General features: G+C 46.8%; 2 protein-coding genes across 8 annotated transcripts; both read left to right on the forward strand.

Annotated features, from left to right (window-relative positions):
- The first annotated feature begins 4,555 nt into the window (after positions 1-4,555).
- Positions 4,556-9,615, forward strand: LOC118701375 (GTPase-activating Rap/Ran-GAP domain-like protein 3). 5 transcript variants are annotated; one of them, XR_008509122.1, is made up of 6 exons: positions 4,595-5,178; positions 5,705-5,769; positions 6,415-6,478; positions 6,758-6,826; positions 7,142-8,110; positions 8,534-9,615. XR_008509122.1 is itself a non-coding variant. In XM_054518463.1 (5 exons), exons 1-5 carry the CDS (start codon positions 5,120-5,122, stop codon positions 8,054-8,056), a joined length of 336 nt encoding a protein of 111 aa, XP_054374438.1. In that variant the 5' UTR covers positions 4,556-5,119; the 3' UTR covers positions 8,057-8,509. The 5 variants fall into 5 exon arrangements, 2 of the variants coding, with proteins under 2 accessions (XP_054374438.1, XP_054374437.1); XM_054518463.1 differs by lacking the exons at positions 5,705-5,769; positions 8,534-9,615 and having other exon boundaries at positions 4,556-5,178; positions 7,142-7,217; positions 7,989-8,509; XR_008509121.1 differs by lacking the exon at positions 5,705-5,769 and having other exon boundaries at positions 4,565-5,178; positions 6,758-6,784.
- An 8,163-nt stretch (positions 9,616-17,778) lies between these two features.
- LOC118701374 (GTPase-activating Rap/Ran-GAP domain-like protein 3) lies at positions 17,779-22,779 on the forward strand. 3 transcript variants are annotated; one of them, XR_008509120.1, is made up of 7 exons: positions 17,780-18,348; positions 18,875-18,939; positions 19,585-19,648; positions 19,931-19,999; positions 20,315-20,390; positions 21,162-21,283; positions 21,730-22,779. XR_008509120.1 is itself a non-coding variant. In XM_054518461.1 (6 exons), the coding sequence occupies exons 1-5, from the start codon at positions 18,290-18,292 to the stop codon at positions 21,227-21,229; spliced, it is 294 nt and encodes a 97-aa protein (XP_054374436.1). In that variant the 5' UTR covers positions 17,779-18,289; the 3' UTR covers positions 21,230-21,283; positions 21,707-22,779. The 3 variants fall into 3 exon arrangements, 1 of the variants encoding a protein (XP_054374436.1); XR_008509119.1 differs by having other exon boundaries at positions 17,790-18,348; positions 21,707-22,779; XM_054518461.1 differs by lacking the exon at positions 18,875-18,939 and having other exon boundaries at positions 17,779-18,348; positions 19,931-19,957; positions 21,707-22,779.
- The last annotated feature ends 816 nt before the right edge of the window (positions 22,780-23,595 follow it).

Genomic DNA, 23,595 nt, shown 5'->3' on the forward strand with positions numbered 1-23,595 from the left:
TTTTGTGATTTGCTGCGTGTGTTTCTCCAGGGTTTCCTTTTCGTTTGGTTCCATTGTTCTGATGTGATGAGAACTGTCAGTGAAAAGAGTGTTGTGTGTTTTTTTCGCTGGCAGTTGTTCGGCTGGTGGAGGTATCTTGATGGTTTTGGAAGACATTGGTGGGAATTCGATGCTGTTTGTTTTGTCCTTGTATTTAGGAATTGGATTTTAAATGTAAAATTCTAAGGATAGCTATCTTTAAACAAAACAAGTAGATGTGCAGAAATGGGAATAAACTTTTATTTTGATCTATTCGATCTATATTTAAAATTTAACAGGTAACATAAGTCATGATATATTCCAATAAGATATTGTATTTTTTAATAGAGCATTGTGTATGTTTATAGATATATCAATAGAGATGATAAATATAAACACAGCTCAAAGGAAATTTTAAATATAGAAATGTGTTGCGAATCTATGCAGATATATATATATAAAATTATTAAAGGATTGTAAATCTAAAGTGACATAAATCCATACAACACGTAATACAAGTGATACTGTATATATCTTATTATGATCTATTATAGGAAATAGCCATAAATCTAGTACATCACTATGATATAATATCTAAAACATTATCGATATGGTAAATGTAAATACAACAATATTATTAAAAGTAGTTTAAAAGAAAGGAAGGTTTTGTTTTTTACTTGGCAAAAGCAGGGGTTTTATGATAAAAACTACAAATACAAATGATAGAAAGGTAGAAATCTACTTGTAAAAATATCTCATGACTACATCAAGATGGATATAAAAATTGAAAATATTAGAAAAAAGAAGTTGTAGCAGTAGATTTGGTACATAATAAAAATAATAATTTATCTATATGATGTGAATAATATATATGTGATATGTAATTATGAAGAGAATGCATCAGTATAAACTGTGACTATAAAAGTGAATATAATTATGCAAGCTATAAATATAAAACGATTTCAATATAGTTTAAAAGAAGGGTTTTTTGGTATTTGTTTGGTTAGAGATGGGATTTTTTTTGGAATAATAAAAGTATGATAGAAATCTAAATCAAAGTATAGAAATATGCAATCAATATATAATGATATTGATAAAACCACAAAATATGAATAAATACAGATAATAGGAATAGGCATAATAGATTGTATAAACGACGTAACACATCAATGTCCGGTATAAATATGCGTGTGAATAGAACTAGGAAAACTAGAACTATAAAATTTATTTCAAGAAGGCTTGAAAGAAAGGGGGCTTATTTGGTTCTTGTTTGGTAAGAGGCAGGTTTTTGGCATTTATTTTTAGAGGAGTTTTTTGCGGGGGGGAATCGCCCCTGTTCTTTTTTGCCGCCTTGGCTGCCCGCAGCCCCAAGGCGCGCGGCGCCCCCGGCTGGGGTGGGCGGCAGTGCTGTCGCCTTGTGGGCAGAGCGCGGTACTGCAGCCCGCCGTCGCCAGGCAGCCCTCTTGGGCGTGGCGCGTGGCGGAGTTTGTTTGACCTTCTAAAAATGGCGGCCCAAAGGGCGGGAAACCGGAGGACCCCGGTGTGTCTATCCGGACTGCCTGCACGGAGCACCGACGCCGCCGCGGCGCCGGCGGAATTTTTGTGGCGTTTTAGGTGTACTCGAGTCGGGCTGTGCGGTCAGCGGCGCCGCGGGAGGGCGTATTTCGGCGGTTTTCTGACCGGCATCTGAGTAACCGCCTCTCTCGGCCGACGGGGGGGGGGGGGGGTCCTCCCAAGGCCGCCATGTTGGGAGTGGCGCGTCACCAATGTCGCGGAAGTTTGTTTGACCTTCTCAAAATGGCGGCCAAAAGGGCGGGAAACCGGAGGACCCCGGTGTGTCTATCCGGACTGCCTGCACGGAACACCGACGCCGCCGCGGCCCCGACGAGATTTTCTGTGGCGTTTCGATTGCGATGATGGCATTCCGGTTCGCCTGCAGGGTTCGGCGTCGCGGGAAATCGTTTCTAGGGCTCGAGGTGGGTGTCGGCATTTTGATCAGGCAGCTGGCAAAACGCCTACGCCTTGGGGTCTTTCCAAGGAGCGCTGGGGGCGTGGACGGGGGCGGGGCGCCGTGTTGACGAGGTGACGTCATTAGGCGGCACTCTGCCTGCAGTGCGCCCATGCAGACGGCAGGGAGCGCTGTGCCTGCAGTGCGCCAAAGCAGGCGGCAGGGGGCGCTATATAAATAGAGTATTAAGTATCAACTATCTAGAAGAAGAAATAAAAGCTCTATGTCACCTGCAGCTGTAGAAAATTTCAGGCTCCCATGGAGGAAATAGTTTTCCTAAAATCATTACCGTTTTGGGGTTTTTTGCACGCCCCGGTAGCCTGAATGTTTCTACTGCTGCTTTTTTATTCTAAAGCTAGAAAGGAAAGCCAAGATTAGAAATAGAGAGAGAAAAAGAGAGAAAGAAAGAAAGAAAGAGTGAGAGAGAAAGAGAGAAAGAGAGAAAGAAAGAGCGACAGAATGAGAGAAAGAGAGACAGAATGAGAGAAAGAGAGAAAGAAAGAGAGAAAGAAAGAGAGACAGAATGAGAGAAAGAGAGAAAGAAAGAGAGAAAGAAAGAGAGACAGAATGAGAGAAAGAGAGAAAGAAAGAGAGACAGAGAGAAAGACAGAGAGAAAGACAGAGAGAAAGAAAGAAAGACAGAGAGAAAGAAAGAGAGACAGAGAGAAAGACAGAGAGAAAGACAGAGAGAAAGAAAGAGAGACAGAGAGAAAGACAGAGAGAAAGAAAGAGAGACAGGGAGAAAGACAGAGAGAAAGAAAGAGAGAAAGAGAGACAGAGAGACAGAGAGAAAGACAGAGAGACAGGGAGAAAGACAGAGAGAAAGAAAGAGAGAAAGAGAGACAGAGAGACAGAGAGAAAGACAGAGAGACAGGGAGAAAGACAGAGAGAAAGAAAGAGAGAAAGAGAGACAGAGAGACAGAGAGAAAGACAGAAAGACAGAGAGAAAGAAAGAGAGACAGAATGAGAGAAAGAGAGACAGAGAGAAAGACAGAAAGACAGAGAGAAAGAAAGAGAGACAGAATGAGAGAAAGAGAGAAAGAAGGAGAGACAGAGAGAAAGACAGAAAGACAGACAGAATGAGAGAAAGAGAGAAAGAAGGAGAGACAGAGAGAAAGACAAAGACAGACAGAATGAGAGAAAGAGAGAAAGAAGGAGAGACAGAGAGAAAGACAAAGACAGACAGAATGAGAGAAAGAGAGAAAGAAGGAGAGACAGAGAGAAAGACAGAAAGACAGACAGAATGAGAGAAAGAGAGAAAGAAGGAGAGACAGAGAGAAAGACAAAGACAGACAGAATGAGAGAAAGAGAGAAAGAAGGAGAGACAGAGAGAAAGACAAAGACAGACAGAATGAGAGAAAGAGAGAAAGAAGGAGAGACAGAGAGAAAGACAGAATGAGAGAAAGAGAGAAAGAAGGAGAGACAGAGAGAAAGACAGAATGAGAGAAAGAGAGAAAGAAGGAGAGACAGAGAGAAAGACAGAATGAGAGAAAGAGAGAAAGAAGGAGAGACAGAGAGAAAGACAGAATGAGAGAAAGAGAGAAAGAAGGAGAGACAGAGAGAAAGACAGAATGAGAGAAAGAGAGAAAGAAGGAGAGACAGAGAGAAAGACAGAATGAGAGAAAGAGAGAAAGAAGGAGAGACAGAGAGAAAGACAGAATGAGAGAAAGAGAGAAAGAAGGAGAGACAGAGAGAAAGACAGAATGAGAGAAAGAGAGAAAGAAGGAGAGACAGAGAGAAAGACAGAATGAGAGAAAGAGAGAAAGAAGGAGAGACAGAGAGAAAGACAGAATGAGAGAAAGAGAGAAAGAAGGAGAGACAGAGAGAAAGACAGAATGAGAGAAAGAGAGAAAGAAGGAGAGACAGAGAGAAAGACAGAATGAGAGAAAGAGAGAAAGAAGGAGAGACAGAGAGAAAGACAGAATGAGAGAAAGAGAGAAAGAAGGAGAGACAGAGAGAAAGACAGAATGAGAGAAAGAGAGAAAGAAGGAGAGACAGAGAGAAAGACAGAATGAGAGAAAGAGAGAAAGAAGGAGAGACAGAGAGAAAGACAGAATGAGAGAAAGAGAGAAAGAAGGAGAGACAGAGAGAAAGACAGAATGAGAGAAAGAGAGAAAGAAATCGAAAAAGACAGACAGACAGAAAGAAAGAAAGAAAGAAAGAGACAGGAAGAGAGCCAGAGAAAGAAAGAACGAGAGAGAGAAAGACAGACAGAAAGAAAGAAAAGGAAAAAGCAAAGGAAGAAAAAAAAATAGAAGGAAGAGAAAGGAAGAAAAAAAAATGAAAAAGGAAAAGGGTGAGAGTGAAAAAGAAAGAGCGAAAGTGGAAAAGGGGGTGAAAAACAGAGTGAAAAAAAAGAAAAAAGAGTTGGAGTGGAAAAGAAAGGACATTCGGGAGGGGCGGTGCTGCCTAAGGTGCTTCCGCGCCCAGGAGCGAAGGAGCCGTTTGATCCCCCGGCGGGAGCGCAGCTCCCGGTGGCGGAAAACGGAGCGGTGGCTGTCAGTCCGAGACTACAACTCCCGGCAGGCCCTGCGGCCGTAAAGCGCGGCGTCTGACGCAACGGCCGACGCGCCATATGAATGGCTGGCGGGCCGAGGCGGCCGCGCGCCGGGGGAGCGGGCTGGGCGCGGGGAGCTCCCGGCGCCTCTCCCGCGCGGGACGGAGCCGCGGCAGCGACGCTGGAGGGGCGAAGCCTCCGGCCGGCCGCCCGCACGGAGCCGAGCGGCGCGGAAGGGGCGTCCGCCCGGTGCCTCGGCCTCGCTCAGCGGTCCCGGTGGCGGGGGCTCAGCTCGGGCGGGGCGCGCTGCCGCCCGCCGATGGCGGAGCGCCAGGCGGTGCTTTGCTGCCGCGGGCCGGGAGCTGCAGGAGCCGCCCCGGGCGAGCGGCGCCGGGCGCTGCCGCGGTCACTGTGCGGCGGCTGGCGGAGGCGCGGGAGCCGCCGAGCTGCAGCCGTGTCCCTCGGGCTGCTGCCGCTGCTGCGGGCGGGGGCGGACGAGCGGCTGGAATGACACGGCTGCTGAGTGCCTCAGTGCTCGTGGCTCTTTCTTCCACGCAAACAGATGGAGCGGCATCGCTGAGCAGTAAAACACAGCGATGGCCCGGAGAATGGCGAGCGCAAGGAGCGCGCGGGCTGGATCCTTCTGCTGGCACAGGTGCGATCCGCAAACTCAGCCCCTTGTGCCCCTACCCTCCCGACCCCCAGGGGAAATGCTCTCCAGCCTCGAGCTGCTGCAAGACAAAACGTGTGATTTGACACTAGGGTCCGGAAAAGGTTTCCGTTTAGATTAGCAAATGCCTCAATTGTTCTTGGTTACATCCTAGGATCGGTTTTAGGCAGTGACTTTATACCGCTTGTCGGATTTTTCTTGTGCAATGGTAAGAAAATAGGCAGGTCTGATACTGGTTTCGCTTTTTTTCTACTTCATGTTCCATGAGCTGCTTTTATCCAAGCAATTGTTTTAAAGTTCTACTGTAGGCGTTTCTGGTTCACTTTTTTTTTTTTCTTTGCAGCACCCGTGACTTTTTTTTTTTTTTTTTTCTCTAAATCGGCAGCAAATATAGCTGAGTAAAATTACCTTGGTTTTCTTCCTTCTTAAATGTTTTTATTGATAATCCTATTTGAATATGCAGAACAAGTGGGCATGTCCTGTAATATATCCTAGCTTTTCTTGTTTACAGGGTACTCAGAAAATACTTTTCCCTTAGAGTCCCACTGAAACATTCTCAGTGCAATCTCCGTTAAGGTATGTGTTTACAAATAAGCCACCATCAGCTGAGATATTTGCCTGTGTACCTTTTCCTGTAATTCAGAGCTTGCGTTCTGTGGTTTTTATGATAAACCTATCAAACTTGCGAAACTGTTTTGCAAGTCTTAATCGTTGAAGGCAGCAAGAAGTGGTTTAAAAGCCTGTTCTTGAGCAGACAAAGGGAAAAAGTGTGAATTTGATGCTGAACTTGTCCTTTTTCATTTGACTTGCCTTGAATGATTTAGGAAGAGAGAGAACTAGAAAAAAGAGAGAAATAGAATTGGTTCTTGGGCCCTCCTAAAATGCTCCCCGTGATTCTGTGTGGAGCCAAAGTGAAGGGTGATGGAACAGAGCCCTGTGCTTTAGAAGGAAATCAATTTCAACCTGATCTCCACCCTGAGTCTCCCTAATTTCTGTTTTTAAAATGCAAACTAAGTTTAGGAAGTTAAAATGCAAACTAAGTTTAGGAAGTGTTGGAAGTTAGTATTTTGGGGAAGAAATGGCAGTTGCACCAACCGTTCCATTTCCCAGAGGCTCTGGGAACGATTCATTTTGTAAGCGCTGTAACTGCAATCGGTTGGTGGTTCGGGGTTGGAATGTGCACTTGCCCTCCTCTAAAGCACTCGTTCATTTGCATTTCAGTGCCAGGAGTCTTGAGAAACTGGAGAAGAGCCCAAGAGACATTTTTCATCCTGAGATACAAAAGGTAGGAAGTGACTTTTTTTTGTTTGGTTCTTTTTCTTTATGATTTCCTGGAAATAGAAGTAATTAAGTATAGATACTACTGGTTTGTTTCTTCCAGTAGCTAATAATAATAATAATAATAATAATAACAATAACAATAATAATAATCGAATACTACTTAAACTGTCTCTTTATCCATTGAACTGGCCATTTCAAATCCAAACTTCTAAACACAAATAAAACCATCATCCTTGTAGAATCTTTAATAGGAGGGGGCTAAAGATGCTGTTTTTGTTGACAGGATTTATTGGTTGTTGAAGGGCAAGAGGTGAGTACAAGCCTAACTACTTCTTGCTCACAGACCCGTCCGGTGAGTACAGCTTTGTATTTTGATGGGCTTTTGATGACTTCTAAATCGATTGCTCATTACAGTAAAAAGAAGTAATGTTTTTTTGAACCTGACAGCAAAAATAACTTGAAGCACCAACTTAATAATAATTGATCACCCATCTAAGTTAATGGTTTTATGCTATACTATCAAAGTTTAAAGGTAAATTATCGTGTAGTAGGAGATAGTATAAAATGTATGTTCTGATGTGTAGGATGTATGCAAAGATTAGAGGACCCAAATTGTTATGTCTTCTGTTTGACTGTTTACCAAATAATATTTGGTTTTATTTTCCAGGGATCGGTGAATTTTAAATTTGGAATCCTCTATGCTAAGGATGGTCAGCTTACAGGTGATGAAATGTTCAGTCATGGTGAGTTTTCCACCTTCTCCTTAATTGTTTTGCTCATCTGAAAAAAAAAAAAAAACCAAAAAAAAAGGTATGTTTATTATTTGTTACCCTGTTCTGTCCGTTTCCTCAGTATTTGCTGGAGCTCTGCTTACCCAAGCTTTGGGTAAAACAAGCTTTGGGTTCCTTCTGTCCCACTGGGTGTTGCCCAGTTTGGTTGCATCTGGTGAAATTCACCCTGAGCCCTTACAGAACCAGCTCAAACCACGTGAGAGCCATTCGCAGCTCTCTCAGGACACCCGGAGGAGGATGGGTGACGTTTCTGAGCATCTGGCAAGTGTACTTCTATCAAAACTCGGCCTGTGACATTGCTGGGGAAAACCCTTCTGTATCCTGGAGGGTTCCTCAAACTCTGTTGAGGATCCAGTTAGCAGTTGCTCACCTGGATGGTTCCAGCTCCTCAAGTTAACACTTGTACTCTTGCCCTGTAGTTTAGATCTATTGTAGTTTTGTTATTTTGCACGATTTTACGTCTTTGGAAAATAACGTGCGTTTCACTCTTTGGAACCTCTCGGATCATTCTTTGGTGCAGCACCACCTAATGGGACACTTGGCTGCTGTGCTGAAGGGCTTGGTTACTAGGATTGTAAATCCCGGAGAGTTTGTAAGTCTTCTGTCCCCAGGGAGGTATCACGCTTTGTTCACTCTGTTTGTCAGGTGCTGCTTCTCGTCGGAAGTATTAACTTCAAACTGCCCTGTTCTTTTTTTAACTTTTTTTCCTGGTTCTCTCCGTAGGGCAGGGAAGGACTCTCGTATCCCGGTCGTCAGACTCAGCGCTGCCCGAAAAGATACAGAGAGTGTAAAAATCATAAGAAGCAAATAGGACTGCAGAGGAAACAAACTGGAGAGAACAAAAGGTGATATTGTTCTCCTTAGCCTGGATTAGAAACATCCCCTGTGCTTTGATGCCGGTGGCTGCCAGGGGCTCGTTAGGTCTTTTTAGGCAGGTGTAGGTGTTCACTTGTAGGTTCTATTTTTTGGCAAAGGACCATGAGAGAAGTTTATTTCTACATCCAAATAAACATTCATCTTATCTGAACATAACCTGTCATCCCATTTCTGACGTTAAGGACTCCTGTATAAATACTTGGGGAGGTTTTCTTTGTCGTTTCTGAATGGTTCCATTTTGGTTCCATCTACCTGCCGGATACTTGAACGAGTCTGAGGTGGTTTAATTGCATACTGCTTCCTTGAAATTCTGTTGGTCTCTGCTTGGAACCCTTCTTGTAGTGCTCAATGAAAGACTTCTGATGGTGTTTTCTTGCCTGTTTGTGTTTAAGGTCGTGCTCTGATGCATTTACAGAAACCATGGCAGGAGAGAGTCAGGAGAGTCAGCTGCTGGAGAAGAGGAGACAGTATTATCCCTGGGCAGCATAGAACTGCGCTACTGCTGTGTCATCAGCTGTGTCTGCACTGAAAGTAGCCACCTTCACTTGTAGGTAGCTCCTTGGTGCTTTAGGACACGCTGAGGGATTTATTCCTTTTGGGATCCAGGATGAGAATTCCCAAGAGAGGTAGTAATAAGGTATGAGATTGGAAAAAAGCCTGTGTCCTTGGAATGTTGTTGTTGTCGTCAAAAGTTAATTTTTCCTTCTTTCTTAGCCAGTAGTCAGCTTTTTGCTTTATTTTTTGTGGGATCAGTACTTGATTGTTTAAAAAATGGCTTCAAAATAACTGCAGCGGCTGGCCACCAGGACCTTGTTCAGATTTGCCTATTTGCTTGTAGCTAAAACGTTTCCATATTGTTTCTCGTTCTATTGAAGAAACTGCTGCCCAGTCAACTAAGAACTGAACATCTATCTGTCTAGGACATGGGGAGAGGATTTAGGTCGTGTCTTTGTTTCCAGAAAAAAGTTCCAGTGTAGTTTCTAACTAGAGGAAAAGGGGGGGTGAAGACTCGGGGCTCTGATGCCGTTGGGGGCACCCCGAGGTGCCCAGGAGAGGGAGCCCCACTGCGGTGCAGGAGCAGGTATGTTATCACGTACTAGAGAGCAAATGATAAATAGAAATAGGAAAATTATAAATATAAAAATATTTTTTAAATCGTTAAAGAAAGCGGTTTTTTTTACTTGTCAGTAGGCAGGGTTTTGATGATAAAAATGATAAATACAAAGAATATGAAGGTAGAAATCTAAGTCTAGAAATATATCATAAATACGTACAGATAAAGTTTAAAACTAGAAGAAAAAATCAGTTGCAGCAGTAGATACGATACATAATATAAATAATACTTTAAATACATGTCTAGAATTTTATAGATATTATAGATAATTATTAATAGATTGCATCAAAAGAAACCATATATATAAATGTGAGTATAACTATACAAAGTATAAAAATATTTCGATACCGTTTAAAAGAAGGTGTTTTCGTGTATTTTTTTGGTTAGAGATGGGGTTTTTATTTGGATTAATAGAAGTATTCTAGAAATGTAAATCTAACTATAGAAAGATACAATCGATAGAGAAAGATATTTCTAAAAACACAACCGAACGCCGCCGCCTTCGGGGGAATCGCACGAGCTCGGCCGAAGCAAGGCGAGAGCGGCCGACCCTGACGGCCTCGAGCGAACCGGGGCGAGCGGAGCCGAGGCGCGCCGAAGGCACAGAGCGGCTGGGAGTTGGGCCGAAGCGAGGCGAGCTCTGCCGAAGAGGCGAATGCAGGCGCCAAGAGCCGAGTTGAGGCGACAAGAGCCGACTCGAGCCGAGCGTCTCCGGAGCGAGCCGAGCTCCGCCGAGCGCAGCATCCCGGGCAGGGCGAGGCGCCGGGCCGGGCTCGGGGTGCAGCCGGGGCTCTGGGGGGCTTCCCCGCCTGTCCCTCTCTCTAGCCCTCCTTCCTTCTCCCCGTATTCGCCTTCTCTCGCTCCCTTTCCCCCATTCCCTCTCCCCCCACAAACCCGGCTCCTTCCTGTCCTGTCCCTAGCCCGCTACTCCCTTCTGTTCCCCCTCTCTCCTTCCTCTGCCCAGCCTCCCTGTACCCTCGTCCCGGGCTTTCCCTTCCCGTCCCGCTTTCCTGCGCAGCCCGAGCTCCCTCGCCGCCCTTTCTCATGCCCTGCTCTCGCTCCTCTCTTCCCGTGCCCCCTTTCCTTCTTTGCCCCGCAGCCGCGGGGCTCGGGCTGCCGGAGAATAAAGCCCCGAGGGCCGGAGCCCGGCGGCCCTGGGCCCTTGCAGGAGTCCCCGCGCGGGGCCGGAGGCTCTCGGCGGATCCCCCCGTGCCGCTCAAGCAGCCCGGCCGACAGCGCCGGAGCTGCGGCTTTGCCGGCATCGCGCTGAGAGCGGCCCCCGCCCTGTGCCGGGCCGTCCCCGCCGTCTGTGCCGCTCCCTCTCTCGCTGCCCCCGGCCCGTGACAGCGAGGCTGGGCAGGAACCTCAAGCCTTCTGGGGGCTGCCCCCGCTTTCTTGTTGCAGCAGAATCCCTTGCTGGGGCCATGCACGTGTGGGAAGGGCTTGGGGGAAGCGCTGCGCTGCTGTCCAGGGCAGTCGGATTCGTTCTGAGCCTTCTTTGGGGGTCAGGAAAAGGGGGGGGGGGGGGTGAAGACTCGGGGCTCTGATGCCGTTGGGGGCACCCCAAGGTGCCCAGGAGAGGGAGCCCCACTGCGGTGCAGGAGCAGGTGGGGGGCGGGCGAGGGGCGGGGGTCACGCTGGGTGCCGTCCCCCAGAGGGACCCAAAGCTGCCACCAAATGCACAGGGAGGGAGGGGTGAGTGGGTGTAGGATGCTAAAACCTGGCAAGGCGTTCGGTTTTCTAGGTATTGCTAAAGAATAGGAATTGGTCTCTAAACTCAGCTGGGGAGAAACCCTCTCTACGCACTCATTTGTTTCCAGGAATGTAGAAGGTTCCGACTGGAGATGGGTAGTAGTTCTGAAGATATTGCCGTGAGGTTTTGATCTAGGAACGGACCGAGCTGTGCCCTGGAACCCTCAGAACAGCTGCAGGGGCTGAAGGCGATAGAAGGGGCTCTCTGGCACCTTTTGCCTCCGTTCTCTGCCAGCGCCCAAATCGTGTCGCAGTCCCGGAAGAGGCGCTTGTCATCCCGAGAGCCAAAAGGAAGACGTGTAAAATCCCAGCTCTGCCTTGGGTTTCGTGTGGGTTTTGTACTTCGTATCGATGTCATTCCAGAGAGCAAGGAAAGAAGAAATGTGACCGGGTCCCACTATTACTGTGTGAAGGCTTTCTTGAAAGGCTGCTGTATTTCTATTGTCTTTTTCCACTCCAAGCTTGACTTTTCCCTTTGTTTTTCGAGCTCTGCTGCATTGGGTGTCCCAAGGAGGGCGGGGTTCCTCAGCAGGGCTCTTAGGAGGTGGCGCTGATTCTGCTTTTTCTGAAGGCGTCTCAAAGCGTGCTACCAGAATGACAGTTTTGTGCACTGGAATGCTTTCCCTCAGTGCCATCAGCGCACGTCCGTGTCTGAATTGTGGAAGCAGACGGACTAAGAACAGCCAGCACCCGGAGCAGATGTCTGTTGGCTCTGTGTCTGTGAGAAGCGGGCTGTGTGCTGGACGGGGAGAGGCGCTGTTGGAGAGTGGCATCAGCGCCAGGTGTGAGCTGTGAGGATGATGGGGGGCTCGGAGCAGCCCCAGGTGTGAGCTGTGAGGATGATGAGGGGCCGGCTCCTGCCGGGGGGGGGGGGGGGGGGGAGGCAATTTTAGGGGGAGGCTTCGCCTCAGCTCCCTTTTGCATGGAGCTGCTGAGAAGAGGGGTTCATGGGGGGCTCCCGGGGCTGTCTCATGGAAGGACTGCGAGAGCTTCTCGCAGCGTCTGGGCGAACACCTGGATGCGCGCTTGGAGACGCGGAGCATCGCTTCAAGGAGGTGCCGAGGGACGAATCTTTGTGCCGGGAAGCAGCAGCCGAACGGGTGAGCGCGTGTGGATTTGGAGCGGGGACTTTGGTCCTTTCCCTTTTCGATTTGATCTTGGCAGTCCCCCCTCCCCGGTTCCCCAGGACCAAAAACGGAGCTTGTGAAGACAAAAGAAGGAGAGGCAAGCAGCTACTCTCCTAATATTGTCTGTGTTCGAACTGGGAGGGATCCGCCTTCACCTGCGGTTCGAAGGGTGTTGATGGAAGGAAAACCTGCCTTTTCCCGGCTGTTAGGGGTATCCCAGGGGTGACAGGGAATCCCTGCGTTCCATTTGAACGGGAATGGGCAAAGTATTGTTGTCATCTGAGGGGTTTGATTTGAAGGCAGCCAGCCCATTTTCATCATCCTAAGGTTTAAATGGAGGGGACAGCGCTGGTGTCCCTCCTTTGCAAGGGTTTGAATTGAGGTCCAAATCCCCCTTTCCACACGGCTTGAAGGATTTCATTGGAGGAAAGCCCCTTCTTTTCTGCTCTCCCAGGGGATGAACTTGAAGGGGAGAACCCATTTCTTTGCCCTTGTTGAAGCGAGGTGAGCGCCGCCCGCGGCGTCAGTTTCGGGGTTCAGTTGCGGGAAGCCGCAGCTCTGGCAGCGTTTGCAGGGCTGCAGTCGGGGCTGTGCCGCTGCATTTGAGGGCGCTTCTTGTGGCCGCGGCCCGGCCCGGAGCGTTGCCGCTCGGGAGCGCTGCCGGCCCGGGCCGGGCGGTTGCCGAGGCGCGCGGGGAATTTGGTGCGGCAGCGGCGGAGCCGCTCTGCCGGTGCGAGCCGCCGTGCGGAGCCGAGGGCGGCTGGCGCCGGGCCGGCCGAGGGCGGCAGAGGCGGCGCGGGCGCTGCTGCGCCGGCCCGGCCGGTGCCCGCCGCTCTGTCCGCTCCGGGCGCGGGGCTCGGGCGCCGCCGGGGTCCCCCGGGCAGGGGGAGCGGGCGGGGGCGGGGGGGTCTCCGGGGCGGCGCCGCCCCTGCGCGCCGGAGGAGCCGCTTTGCCGCCGGGAGCCGCGCTCCGTCCGGGGCCGGCAGCGCGGGGTTCGGCTGCCGCAAGTTCTTGGGTGTCGTGGTTCGGAGGTGCTCTGTAGGGATCGATCGCACGGTTTTCTGTGGGTCGCAGTGGGTGTGCGCTAAGGGCTCTGGCGTTCTTCCTGACCGGTACGGTTCTCGGTTCAGGTGGTGACGATAAAGGTTTGGTTTGAATCGAGTTCTGTAGTCGGATATTTTTTTTTGCCGGGCTATTCTGTTTTTAAAGGCGTGCAATGGTTTCTACGGGTCGTTGCGCGAAGCAGCGGCTCGGATTTTAATTCTGTCGCGGTGGCTTTTATTAGCGTGGGCGTGTAGCGTTTGTTTCGGTGGGTTCGAGGTGGCGTCGTGTCGTTAATAGCAGCGGGGTTTTTAAAATCTCTCTAATTGCGTTCGTGTTTATCGTCTTCCAGGGCTTTTATTGATTTGGTTTGTTTGATTGTAGTGTATGTTGTATTGTTACGGGATCATTTGGGAGATATTGTTAATGGTTACGTTTCTCTTTAGGCTTTGTGTTTATTTCTGGGTGGTATTTTTATTTTGATCGAATGAGGCTCTATGCGTTTATTCTTCAGCTGGGAATAATTTTTTTGTTGTAAATTAAAGTTGATTTGGTTTGGGGGACTTTTGTTTTACAAATGTATTTTCTTTTGTTTTTTTCCTTTCTTTTTTTTTTTCTTTTCGTTTTTTGTTGTCCTTCGACGTATTTGGTGGTTGTTGATCAGTTTTATTTTTGGGAACGTGGGTATTTATATGGTGGGTCTTTTTAAGTAGTTGTTTGTTTTTGTTTTTTTTTTTTTTTTTTTTTTTTTTTTTTTTAATTTGGGTAGTTATTTTCTTATTTTTTAGTGGTTGAGATTTTTTGTTTTTTTTTTTTCTATTTCGTTCATTAGTTCGCTTTCTAAAGTTCTTTTGACAGAGTATTGCTTATTCTTTGAGTTAGTGTAGATGTAGAATTTTGGTTAGTTTTTAAAATGACGTTCAGGGTCAGTGGCACTGATTGGAGTTGAGCGAGTTGGTTTGGGTTTTTTTAGAGGCTTTTGTGATTTGCTGCGTGTGTTTCTCCAGGGTTTCCTTTTCGTTTGGTTCCATTGTTCTGATGTGATGAGAACTGTCAGTGAAAAGAGTGTTGTGTGTTTTTTTCGCTGGCAGTTGTTCGGCTGGTGGAGGTATCTTGATGGTTTTGGAAGACATTGGTGGGAATTCGATGCTGTTTGTTTTGTCCTTGTATTTAGGAATTGGATTTTAAATGTAAAATTCTAAGGATAGCTATCTTTAAACAAAACAAGTAGATGTGCAGAAATGGGAATAAACTTTTATTTTGATCTATTCGATCTATATTTAAAATTTAACAGGTAACATAAGTCATGATATATTCCAATAAGATATTGTATTTTTAATAGAGCGTTGTGTATGTTTATAGATATATCAATAGAGATGATAAATATAAACACAGCTCAAAGGAAATTTTAAATATAGAAATGTGTTGCGAATCTATGCAGATATATATATATAAAATTATTAAAGGATTGTAAATCTAAAGTGACATAAATCCATACAACACGTAATACAAGTGATACTGTATATATCTTATTATGATCTATTATAGGAAATAGCCATAAATCTAGTACATCACTATGATATAATATCTAAAACATTATAGATATGGTAAATGTAAATACAACAATATTATTAAAAGTAGTTTAAAAGAAAGGAAGGTTTTGTTTTTTACTTGGCAAAAGCAGGGGTTTTATGATAAAAACTACAAATACAAATGATAGAAAGGTAGAAATCTACTTGTAAAAATATCTCATGACTACATCAAGATGGATATAAAAATTGAAAATATTAGAAAAAAGAAGTTGTAGCAGTAGATTTGGTACATAATAAAAATAATAATTTATCTATATGATGTGAATAATATATATGTGATATGTAATTATGAAGAGAATGCATCAGTATAAACTGTGACTATAAAAGTGAATATAATTATGCAAGCTATAAATATAAAACGATTTCAATATAGTTTAAAAGAAGGGTTTTTTGGTATTTGTTTGGTTAGAGATGGGATTTTTTTTGGAATAATAAAAGTATGATAGAAATCTAAATCAAAGTATAGAAATATGCAATCAATATATAATGATATTGATAAAACCACAAAATATGAATAAATACAGATAATAGGAATAGGCATAATAGATTGTATAAACGACGTAACACATCAATGTCCGGTATAAATATGCGTGTGAATAGAACTAGGAAAACTAGAACTATAAAATTTATTTCAAGAAGGCTTGAAAGAAAGGGGGCTTATTTGGTTCTTGTTTGGTAAGAGGCAGGTTTTTGGCATTTATTTTTAGAGGAGTTTTTTGCGGGGGGGAATCGCCCCTGTTCTTTTTTGCCGCCTTGGCTGCCCGCAGCCCCAAGGCGCGCGGCGCCCCCGGCTGGGGTGGGCGGCAGTGCTGTCGCCTTGTGGGCAGAGCGCGGTACTGCAGCCCGCCGTCGCCAGGCAGCCCTCTTGGGCGTGGCGCGTGGCGGAGTTTGTTTGACCTTCTAAAAATGGCGGCCCAAAGGGCGGGAAACCGGAGGACCCCGGTGTGTCTATCCGGACTGCCTGCACGGAGCACCGACGCCGCCGCGGCGCCGGCGGAATTTTTGTGGCGTTTTAGGTGTACTCGAGTCGGGCTGTGCGGTCAGCGGCGCCGCGGGCGGGCGTATTTCGGCGGTTTTCTGACCGGCATCTGAGTAACCGCCTCTCTCGGCCGAGGGGGGGGGGGGGTCCTCCCACGGCCGCCATGTTGGGAGTGGCAGGTCACCAATGTCGCGGGAGTTTGTTTGACCTTCTCAAAATGGCGGCCAAAAGGGCGGGAAACCGGAGGACCCCGGTGTGTCTATCCGGACTGCCTGCACGGAACACCGACGCCGCCGCGGCCCCGACGAGATTTTCTGTGGCGTTTCGATTGCGATGATGGCATTCCGGTTCGCCTGCAGGGTTCGGCGTCGCGGGAAATCGTTTCTAGGGCTCGAGGTGGGTGTCGGCATTTTGATCAGGCAGCTGGCAAAACGCCTACGCCTTGGGGTCTTTCCAAGGAGCGCTGGGGGCGTGGCCGGGGCGGGGCGCCGTGTTGACGAGCCGACGTCATTAGGCGGCACTCTGCCTGCAGTGCGCCCATGCAGACGGCAGGGGGCGCTGTATAAATAGAGTATTAAGTATAAACCATCTAGAAGAAGAAATAAAAGCTCTATGTCGCCTGCAGCTGTAGAAAATTTCAGGCTCCCATGGAGGAAATAGTTTTCCTAAAATCATTACCGTTTTGGGGTTTTTTGCACGCCCCGGTAGCCTGAATGTTTCTACTGCTGCTTTTTTATTCTAAAGCTAGAATGGAAAGCCAAGATTAGAAATAGAGAGAGAAAAAGAGAGAAAGAAAGAAAGAGTGAGAGAGAAAGAGAGAAAGAAAGAGAGACAGAATGAGAGAAAGAAAGAGAGACAGAGAGAAAGACAGAGAGGAAGAAAGAGAGAAAGAGAGACAGAGAGAAAGAAAGAGAGAAAGAGAGACAGAGAGACAGAGAGAAAGACAGAAAGACAGAGAGAAAGAAAGAGAGACAGAATGAGAGAAAGAGAGACAGAGAGAAAGACAGAAAGACAGAGAGAAAGAAAGGGAGACAGAATGAGAGAAAGAGAGAAAGAAGGAGAGACAGAGAGAAAGACAGAAAGACAGACAGAATGAGAGAAAGAGAGAAAGAAGGAGAGACAGAGAGAAAGACAAAGACAGACAGAATGAGAGAAAGAGAGAAAGAAGGAGAGACAGAGAGAAAGACAGAATGAGAGAAAGAGAGAAAGAAGGAGAGACAGAGAGAAAGACAGAATGAGAGAAAGAGAGAAAGAAGGAGAGACAGAGAGAAAGACAGAATGAGAGAAAGAGAGAAAGAAGGAGAGACAGAGAGAAAGACAGAATGAGAGAAAGAGAGAAAGAAGGAGAGACAGAGAGAAAGACAGAATGAGAGAAAGAGAGAAAGAAGGAGAGACAGAGAGAAAGACAGAATGAGAGAAAGAGAGAAAGAAGGAGAGACAGGGAGAAAGACAGAATGAGAGAAAGAGAGAAAGAAGGAGAGACAGAGAGAAAGACAGAATGAGAGAAAGAGAGAAAGAAGGAGAGACAGAGAGAAAGACAGAATGAGAGAAAGAGAGAAAGAAAGAAATCGAAAAAGACAGACAGACAGACAGAAAGAAAGAAAGAAAGAAAGAGACAGGAAGAGAGCCAGAGAAAGAAAGAACGAGAGAGAGAAAGACAGACAGAAAGAAAGAAAAGGAAAAAGCAAAGGAAGAAAAAAAAATAGAAGGAAGAGAAAGGAAGAAAAAAAAATGAAAAAGGAAAAGGGTGAGAGTGAAAAAGAAAGAGCGAAAGTGGAAAAGGGGGTGAAAAACAGAGTGAAAAAAAGAAAAAAGAGTTGGAGTGGAAAAGAAAGGACATTCGGGAGGGGCGGTGCTGCCTAAGGTGCTTCCGCGCCCAGGAGCGAAGGAGCCGTTTGATCCCCCGGCGGGAGCGCAGCTCCCGGTGGCGGAAAACGGAGCGGTGGCTGTCAGTCCGAGACTACAACTCCCGGCAGGCCCTGCGGCCGTAAAGCGCGGCGTCTGACGCAACGGCCGACGCGCCATATGAATGGCTGGCGGGCCGAGGCGGCCGCGCGCCGGGGGAGCGGGCTGGGCGCGGGGAGCTCCCGGCGCCTCTCCCGCGCGGGACGGAGCCGCGGCAGCGACGCTGGAGGGGCGAAGCCTCCGGCCGGCCGCCCGCACGGAGCCGAGCGGCGCGGAAGGGGCGTCCGCCCGGTGCCTCGGCCTCGCTCAGCGGTCCCGGTGGCGGGGGCTCAGCTCGGGCGGGGCGCGCTGCCGCCCGCCGATGGCGGAGCGCCAGGCGGTGCTTTGCTGCCGCGGGCCGGGAGCTGCAGGAGCCGCCCCGGGCGAGCGGCGCCGGACGCTGCCGCGGTCACTGTGCGGCGGCTGGCGGAGGCGCGGGAGCCGCCGAGCTGCAGCCGTGTCCCTCGGGCTGCTGCCGCTGCTGCGGGCGGGGGCGGACGAGCGGCTGGAATGACACGGCTGCTGAGTGCCTCAGTGCTCGTGGCTCTTTCTTCCACGCAAACAGATGGAGCGGCATCGCTGAGCAGTAAAACACAGCGATGGCCCGGAGAATGGCGAGCGCAAGGAGCGCGCGGGCTGGATCCTTCTGCTGGCACAGGTGCGATCCGCAAACTCAGCCCCTTGTGCCCCTACCCTCCCGACCCCCAGGGGAAATGCTCTCCAGCCTCGAGCTGCTGCAAGACAAAACGTGTGATTTGACACTAGGGTCCGGAAAAGGTTTCCGTTTAGATTAGCAAATGCCTCAATTGTTCTTGGTTACATCCTAGGATCGGTTTTAGGCAGTGACTTTATACCGCTTGTCGGATTTTTCTTGTGCAATGGTAAGAAAATAGGCAGGTCTGATACTGGTTTCGCTTTTTTTCTACTTCATGTTCCATGAGCTGCTTTTATCCAAGCAATTGTTTTAAAGTTCTACTGTAGGCGTTTCTGGTTCACTTTTTTTTTTTTCTTTGCAGCACCCGTGACTTTTTTTTTTTTTTTTTTCTCTAAATCGGCAGCAAATATAGCTGAGTAAAATTACCTTGGTTTTCTTCCTTCTTAAATGTTTTTATTGATAATCCTATTTGAATATGCAGAACAAGTGGGCATGTCCTGTAATATATCCTAGCTTTTCTTGTTTACAGGGTACTCAGAAAATACTTTTCCCTTAGAGTCCCACTGAAACATTCTCAGTGCAATCTCCGTTAAGGTATGTGTTTACAAATAAGCCACCATCAGCTGAGATATTTGCCTGTGTACCTTTTCCTGTAATTCAGAGCTTGCGTTCTGTGGTTTTTATGATAAACCTATCAAACTTGCGAAACTGTTTTGCAAGTCTTAATCGTTGAAGGCAGCAAGAAGTGGTTTAAAAGCCTGTTCTTGAGCAGACAAAGGGAAAAAGTGTGAATTTGATGCTGAACTTGTCCTTTTTCATTTGACTTGCCTTGAATGATTTAGGAAGAGAGAGAACTAGAAAAAAGAGAGAAATAGAATTGGTTCTTGGGCCCTCCTAAAATGCTCCCCGTGATTCTGTGTGGAGCCAAAGTGAAGGGTGATGGAACAGAGCCCTGTGCTTTAGAAGGAAATCAATTTCAACCTGATCTCCACCCTGAGTCTCCCTAATTTCTGTTTTTAAAATGCAAACTAAGTTTAGGAAGTTAAAATGCAAACTAAGTTTAGGAAGTGTTGGAAGTTAGTATTTTGGGGAAGAAATGGCAGTTGCACCAACCGTTCCATTTCCCAGAGGCTCTGGGAACGATTCATTTTGTAAGCGCTGTAACTGCAATCGGTTGGTGGTTCGGGGTTGGAATGTGCACTTGCCCTCCTCTAAAGCACTCGTTCATTTGCATTTCAGTGCCAGGAGTCTTGAGAAACTGGAGAAGAGCCCAAGAGACATTTTTCATCCTGAGATACAAAAGGTAGGAAGTGACTTTTTTTTGTTTGGTTCTTTTTCTTTATGATTTCCTGGAAATAGAAGTAATTAAGTATAGATACTACTGGTTTGTTTCTTCCAGTAGCTAATAATAATAATAATAATAATAATAATAACAATAACAATAATAATAATCGAATACTACTTAAACTGTCTCTTTATCCATTGAACTGGCCATTTCAAATCCAAACTTCTAAACACAAATAAAACCATCATCCTTGTAGAATCTTTAATAGGAGGGGGCTAAAGATGCTGTTTTTGTTGACAGGATTTATTGGTTGTTGAAGGGCAAGAGGTGAGTACAAGCCTAACTACTTCTTGCTCACAGACCCGTCCGGTGAGTACAGCTTTGTATTTTGATGGGCTTTTGATGACTTCTAAATCGATTGCTCATTACAGTAAAAAGAAGTAATGTTTTTTTGAACCTGACAGCAAAAATAACTTGAAGCACCAACTTAATAATAATTGATCACCCATCTAAGTTAATGGTTTTATGCTATACTATCAAAGTTTAAAGGTAAATTATCGTGTAGTAGGAGATAGTATAAAATGTATGTTCTGATGTGTAGGATGTATGCAAAGATTAGAGGACCCAAATTGTTATGTCTTCTGTTTGACTGTTTACCAAATAATATTTGGTTTTATTTTCCAGGGATCGGTGAATTTTAAATTTGGAATCCTCTATGCTAAGGATGGTCAGCTTACAGGTGATGAAATGTTCAGTCATGGTGAGTTTTCCACCTTCTCCTTAATTGTTTTGCTCATCTGAAAAAAAAAAAAAAACCAAAAAAAAAGGTATGTTTATTATTTGTTACCCTGTTCTGTCCGTTTCCTCAGTATTTGCTGGAGCTCTGCTTACCCAAGCTTTGGGTAAAACAAGCTTTGGGTTCCTTCTGTCCCACTGGGTGTTGCCCAGTTTGGTTGCATCTGGTGAAATTCACCCTGAGCCCTTACAGAACCAGCTCAAACCACGTGAGAGCCATTCGCAGCTCTCTCAGGACACCCGGAGGAGGATGGGTGACGTTTCTGAGCATCTGGCAAGTGTACTTCTATCAAAACTCGGCCTGTGACATTGCTGGGGAAAACCCTTCTGTATCCTGGAGGGTTCCTCAAACTCTGTTGAGGATCCAGTTAGCAGTTGCTCACCTGGATGGTTCCAGCTCCTCAAGTTAACACTTGTACTCTTGCCCTGTAGTTTAGATCTATTGTAGTTTTGTTATTTTGCACGATTTTACGTCTTTGGAAAATAACGTGCGTTTCACTCTTTGGAACCTCTCGGATCATTCTTTGGTGCAGCACCACCTAATGGGACACTTGGCTGCTGTGCTGAAGGGCTTGGTTACTAGGATTGTAAATCCCGGAGAGTTTGTAAGTCTTCTGTCCCCAGGGAGGTATCACGCTTTGTTCACTCTGTTTGTCAGGTGCTGCTTCTCGTCGGAAGTATTAACTTCAAACTGCCCTGTTCTTTTTTTAACTTTTTTTCCTGGTTCTCTCCGTAGGGCAGGGAAGGACTCTCGTATCCCGGTCGTCAGACTCAGCGCTGCCCGAGAAGATACAGAGAGTGTAAAAATCATAAGAAGCAAATAGGACTGCAGAGGAAACAAACTGGAGAGAACAAAAGGTGATATTGTTCTCCTTAGCCTGGATTAGAAACATCCCCTGTGCTTTGATGCCGGTGGCTGCCAGGGGCTCGTTAGGTCTTTTTAGGCAGGTGTAGGTGTTCACTTGTAGGTTCTATTTTTTGGCAAAGGACCATGAGAGAAGTTTATTTCTACATCCAAATAAACATTCATCTTATCTGAACATAACCTGTCATCCCATTTCTGACGTTAAGGACTCCTGTATAAATACTTGGGGAGGTTTTCTTTGTCGTTTCTGAATGGTTCCATTTTGGTTCCATCTACCTGCCGGATACTTGAACGAGTCTGAGGTGGTTTAATTGCATACTGCTTCCTTGAAATTCTGTTGGTCTCTGCTTGGAACCCTTCTTGTAGTGCTCAATGAAAGACTTCTGATGGTGTTTTCTTGCCTGTTTGTGTTTAAGGTCGTGCTCTGATGCATTTACAGAAACCATGGCAGGAGAGAGTCAGCTGCTGGAGAAGAGGAGACAGTATTATCCCTGGGCAGCATAGAACTGCGCTACTGCTGTGTCATCCGCTGTGTCTGCACTGAAAGTAGCCACCTTCACTTGTAGGTAGCTCCTTGGTGCTTTAGGACACGCTGAGGGATTTATTCCTTTTGGGATCCAGGATGAGAATTCCCAAGAGAGGTAGTAATAAGGTATGAGATTGGAAAAAAGCCTGTGTCCTTGGAATGTTGTTGTTGTCGTCAAAAGTTAATTTTTCCTTCTTTCTTAGCCAGTAGTCAGCTTTTTGCTTTATTTTTTGTGGGATCAGTACTTGATTGTTTAAAAAATGGCTTCAAAATAACTGCAGCAGCTGGCCACCAGGACCTTGTTCAGATTTGCCTATTTGCTTGTAGCTAAAACGTTTCCATATTGTTTCTCGTTCTATTGAAGAAACTGCTGCCCAGTCAACTAAGAACTGAACATCTATCTGTCTAGGACATGGGGAGAGGATTTAGGTCGTGTCTTTGTTTCCAGAAAAAAGTTCCAGTGTAGTTTCTAACTAGAGGAAAAGGGGGGGTGAAGACTCGGGGCTCTGATGCCGTTGGGGGCACCCCGAGGTGCCCAGGAGAGGGAGCCCCACTGCGGTGCAGGAGCAGGTATGTTATCACGTACTAGAGAGCAAATGATAAATAGAAATAGGAAAATTATAAATATAAAAATATTTTTTAAATCGTTAAAGAAAGCGGTTTTTTTTACTTGTCAGTAGGCAGGGTTTTGATGATAAAAATGATAAATACAAAGAATATGAAGGTAGAAATCTAAGTCTAGAAATATATCATAAATACGTACAGATAAAGTTTAAAACTAGAAGAAAAAATCAGTTGCAGCAGTAGATACGATACATAATATAAATAATACTTTAAATACATGTCTAGAATTTTATAGCTATTATAGATAATTATTAATAGATTGCATCAAAAGAAACCATATATATAAATGTGAGTATAACTATACAAAGTATAAAAATATTTCGATACCGTTTAAAAGAAGGTGTTTTCGTGTATTTTTTTGGTTAGAGATGGGGTTTTTATTTGGATTAATAGAAGTATTCTAGAAATGTAAATCTAACTATAGAAAGATACAATCGATAGAGAAAGATATTTCTAAAAACACAACCGAACGCCGCCGCCTTCGGGGGAATCGCACGAGCTCGGCCGAAGCAAGGCGAGAGCGGCCGACCCTGACGGCCTCGAGCGAACCGGGGCGAGCGGAGCCGAGGCGCGCCGAAGGCACCAGAGCGGCTGGGAGTTGGGCCGAAGCGAGGCGAGCTCTGCCGAAGAGGCGAATGCAGGCGCCAAGAGCCGAGTTGAGGCGACAAGAGCCGACTCGAGCCGAGCGTCTCCGGAGCGAGCCGAGCTCCGCCGAGCGCAGCATCCCGGGCAGGGCGAGGCGCCGGGCCGGGCTCGGGGTGCAGCCGGGGCTCTGGGGGGCTTCCCCGCCTGTCCCTCTCTCTAGCCCTCCTTCCTTCTCCTCGTATTCGCCTTCTCTCGCTCCCTTTCCCCCATTCCCTCTCCCCCCACAAACCCGGCTCCTTCCTGTCCTGTCCCTAGCCCGCTACTCCCTTCTGTTCCCCCTCTCTCCTTCCTCTGCCCAGCCTCCCTGTACCCTCGTCCCGGGCTTTCCCTTCCCGTCCCGCTTTCCTGCGCAGCCCGAGCTCCCTCGCCGCCCTTTCTCATGCCCTGCTCTCGCTCCTCTCTTCCCGTGCCCCCTTTCCTTCTTTGCCCCGCAGCCGCGGGGCTCGGGCTGCCGGAGAGTAAAGCCCCGAGGGCCGGAGCCCGGCGCCCCTGAGCCCTTGCAGGAGTCCC

The sequence above is a fragment of the Molothrus ater genome, unplaced genomic scaffold (genome assembly GCF_012460135.2).
Source record: "Molothrus ater isolate BHLD 08-10-18 breed brown headed cowbird unplaced genomic scaffold, BPBGC_Mater_1.1 matUn_MA613, whole genome shotgun sequence".
NCBI classification, from domain to species: domain Eukaryota; kingdom Metazoa; phylum Chordata; class Aves; order Passeriformes; family Icteridae; genus Molothrus; species Molothrus ater.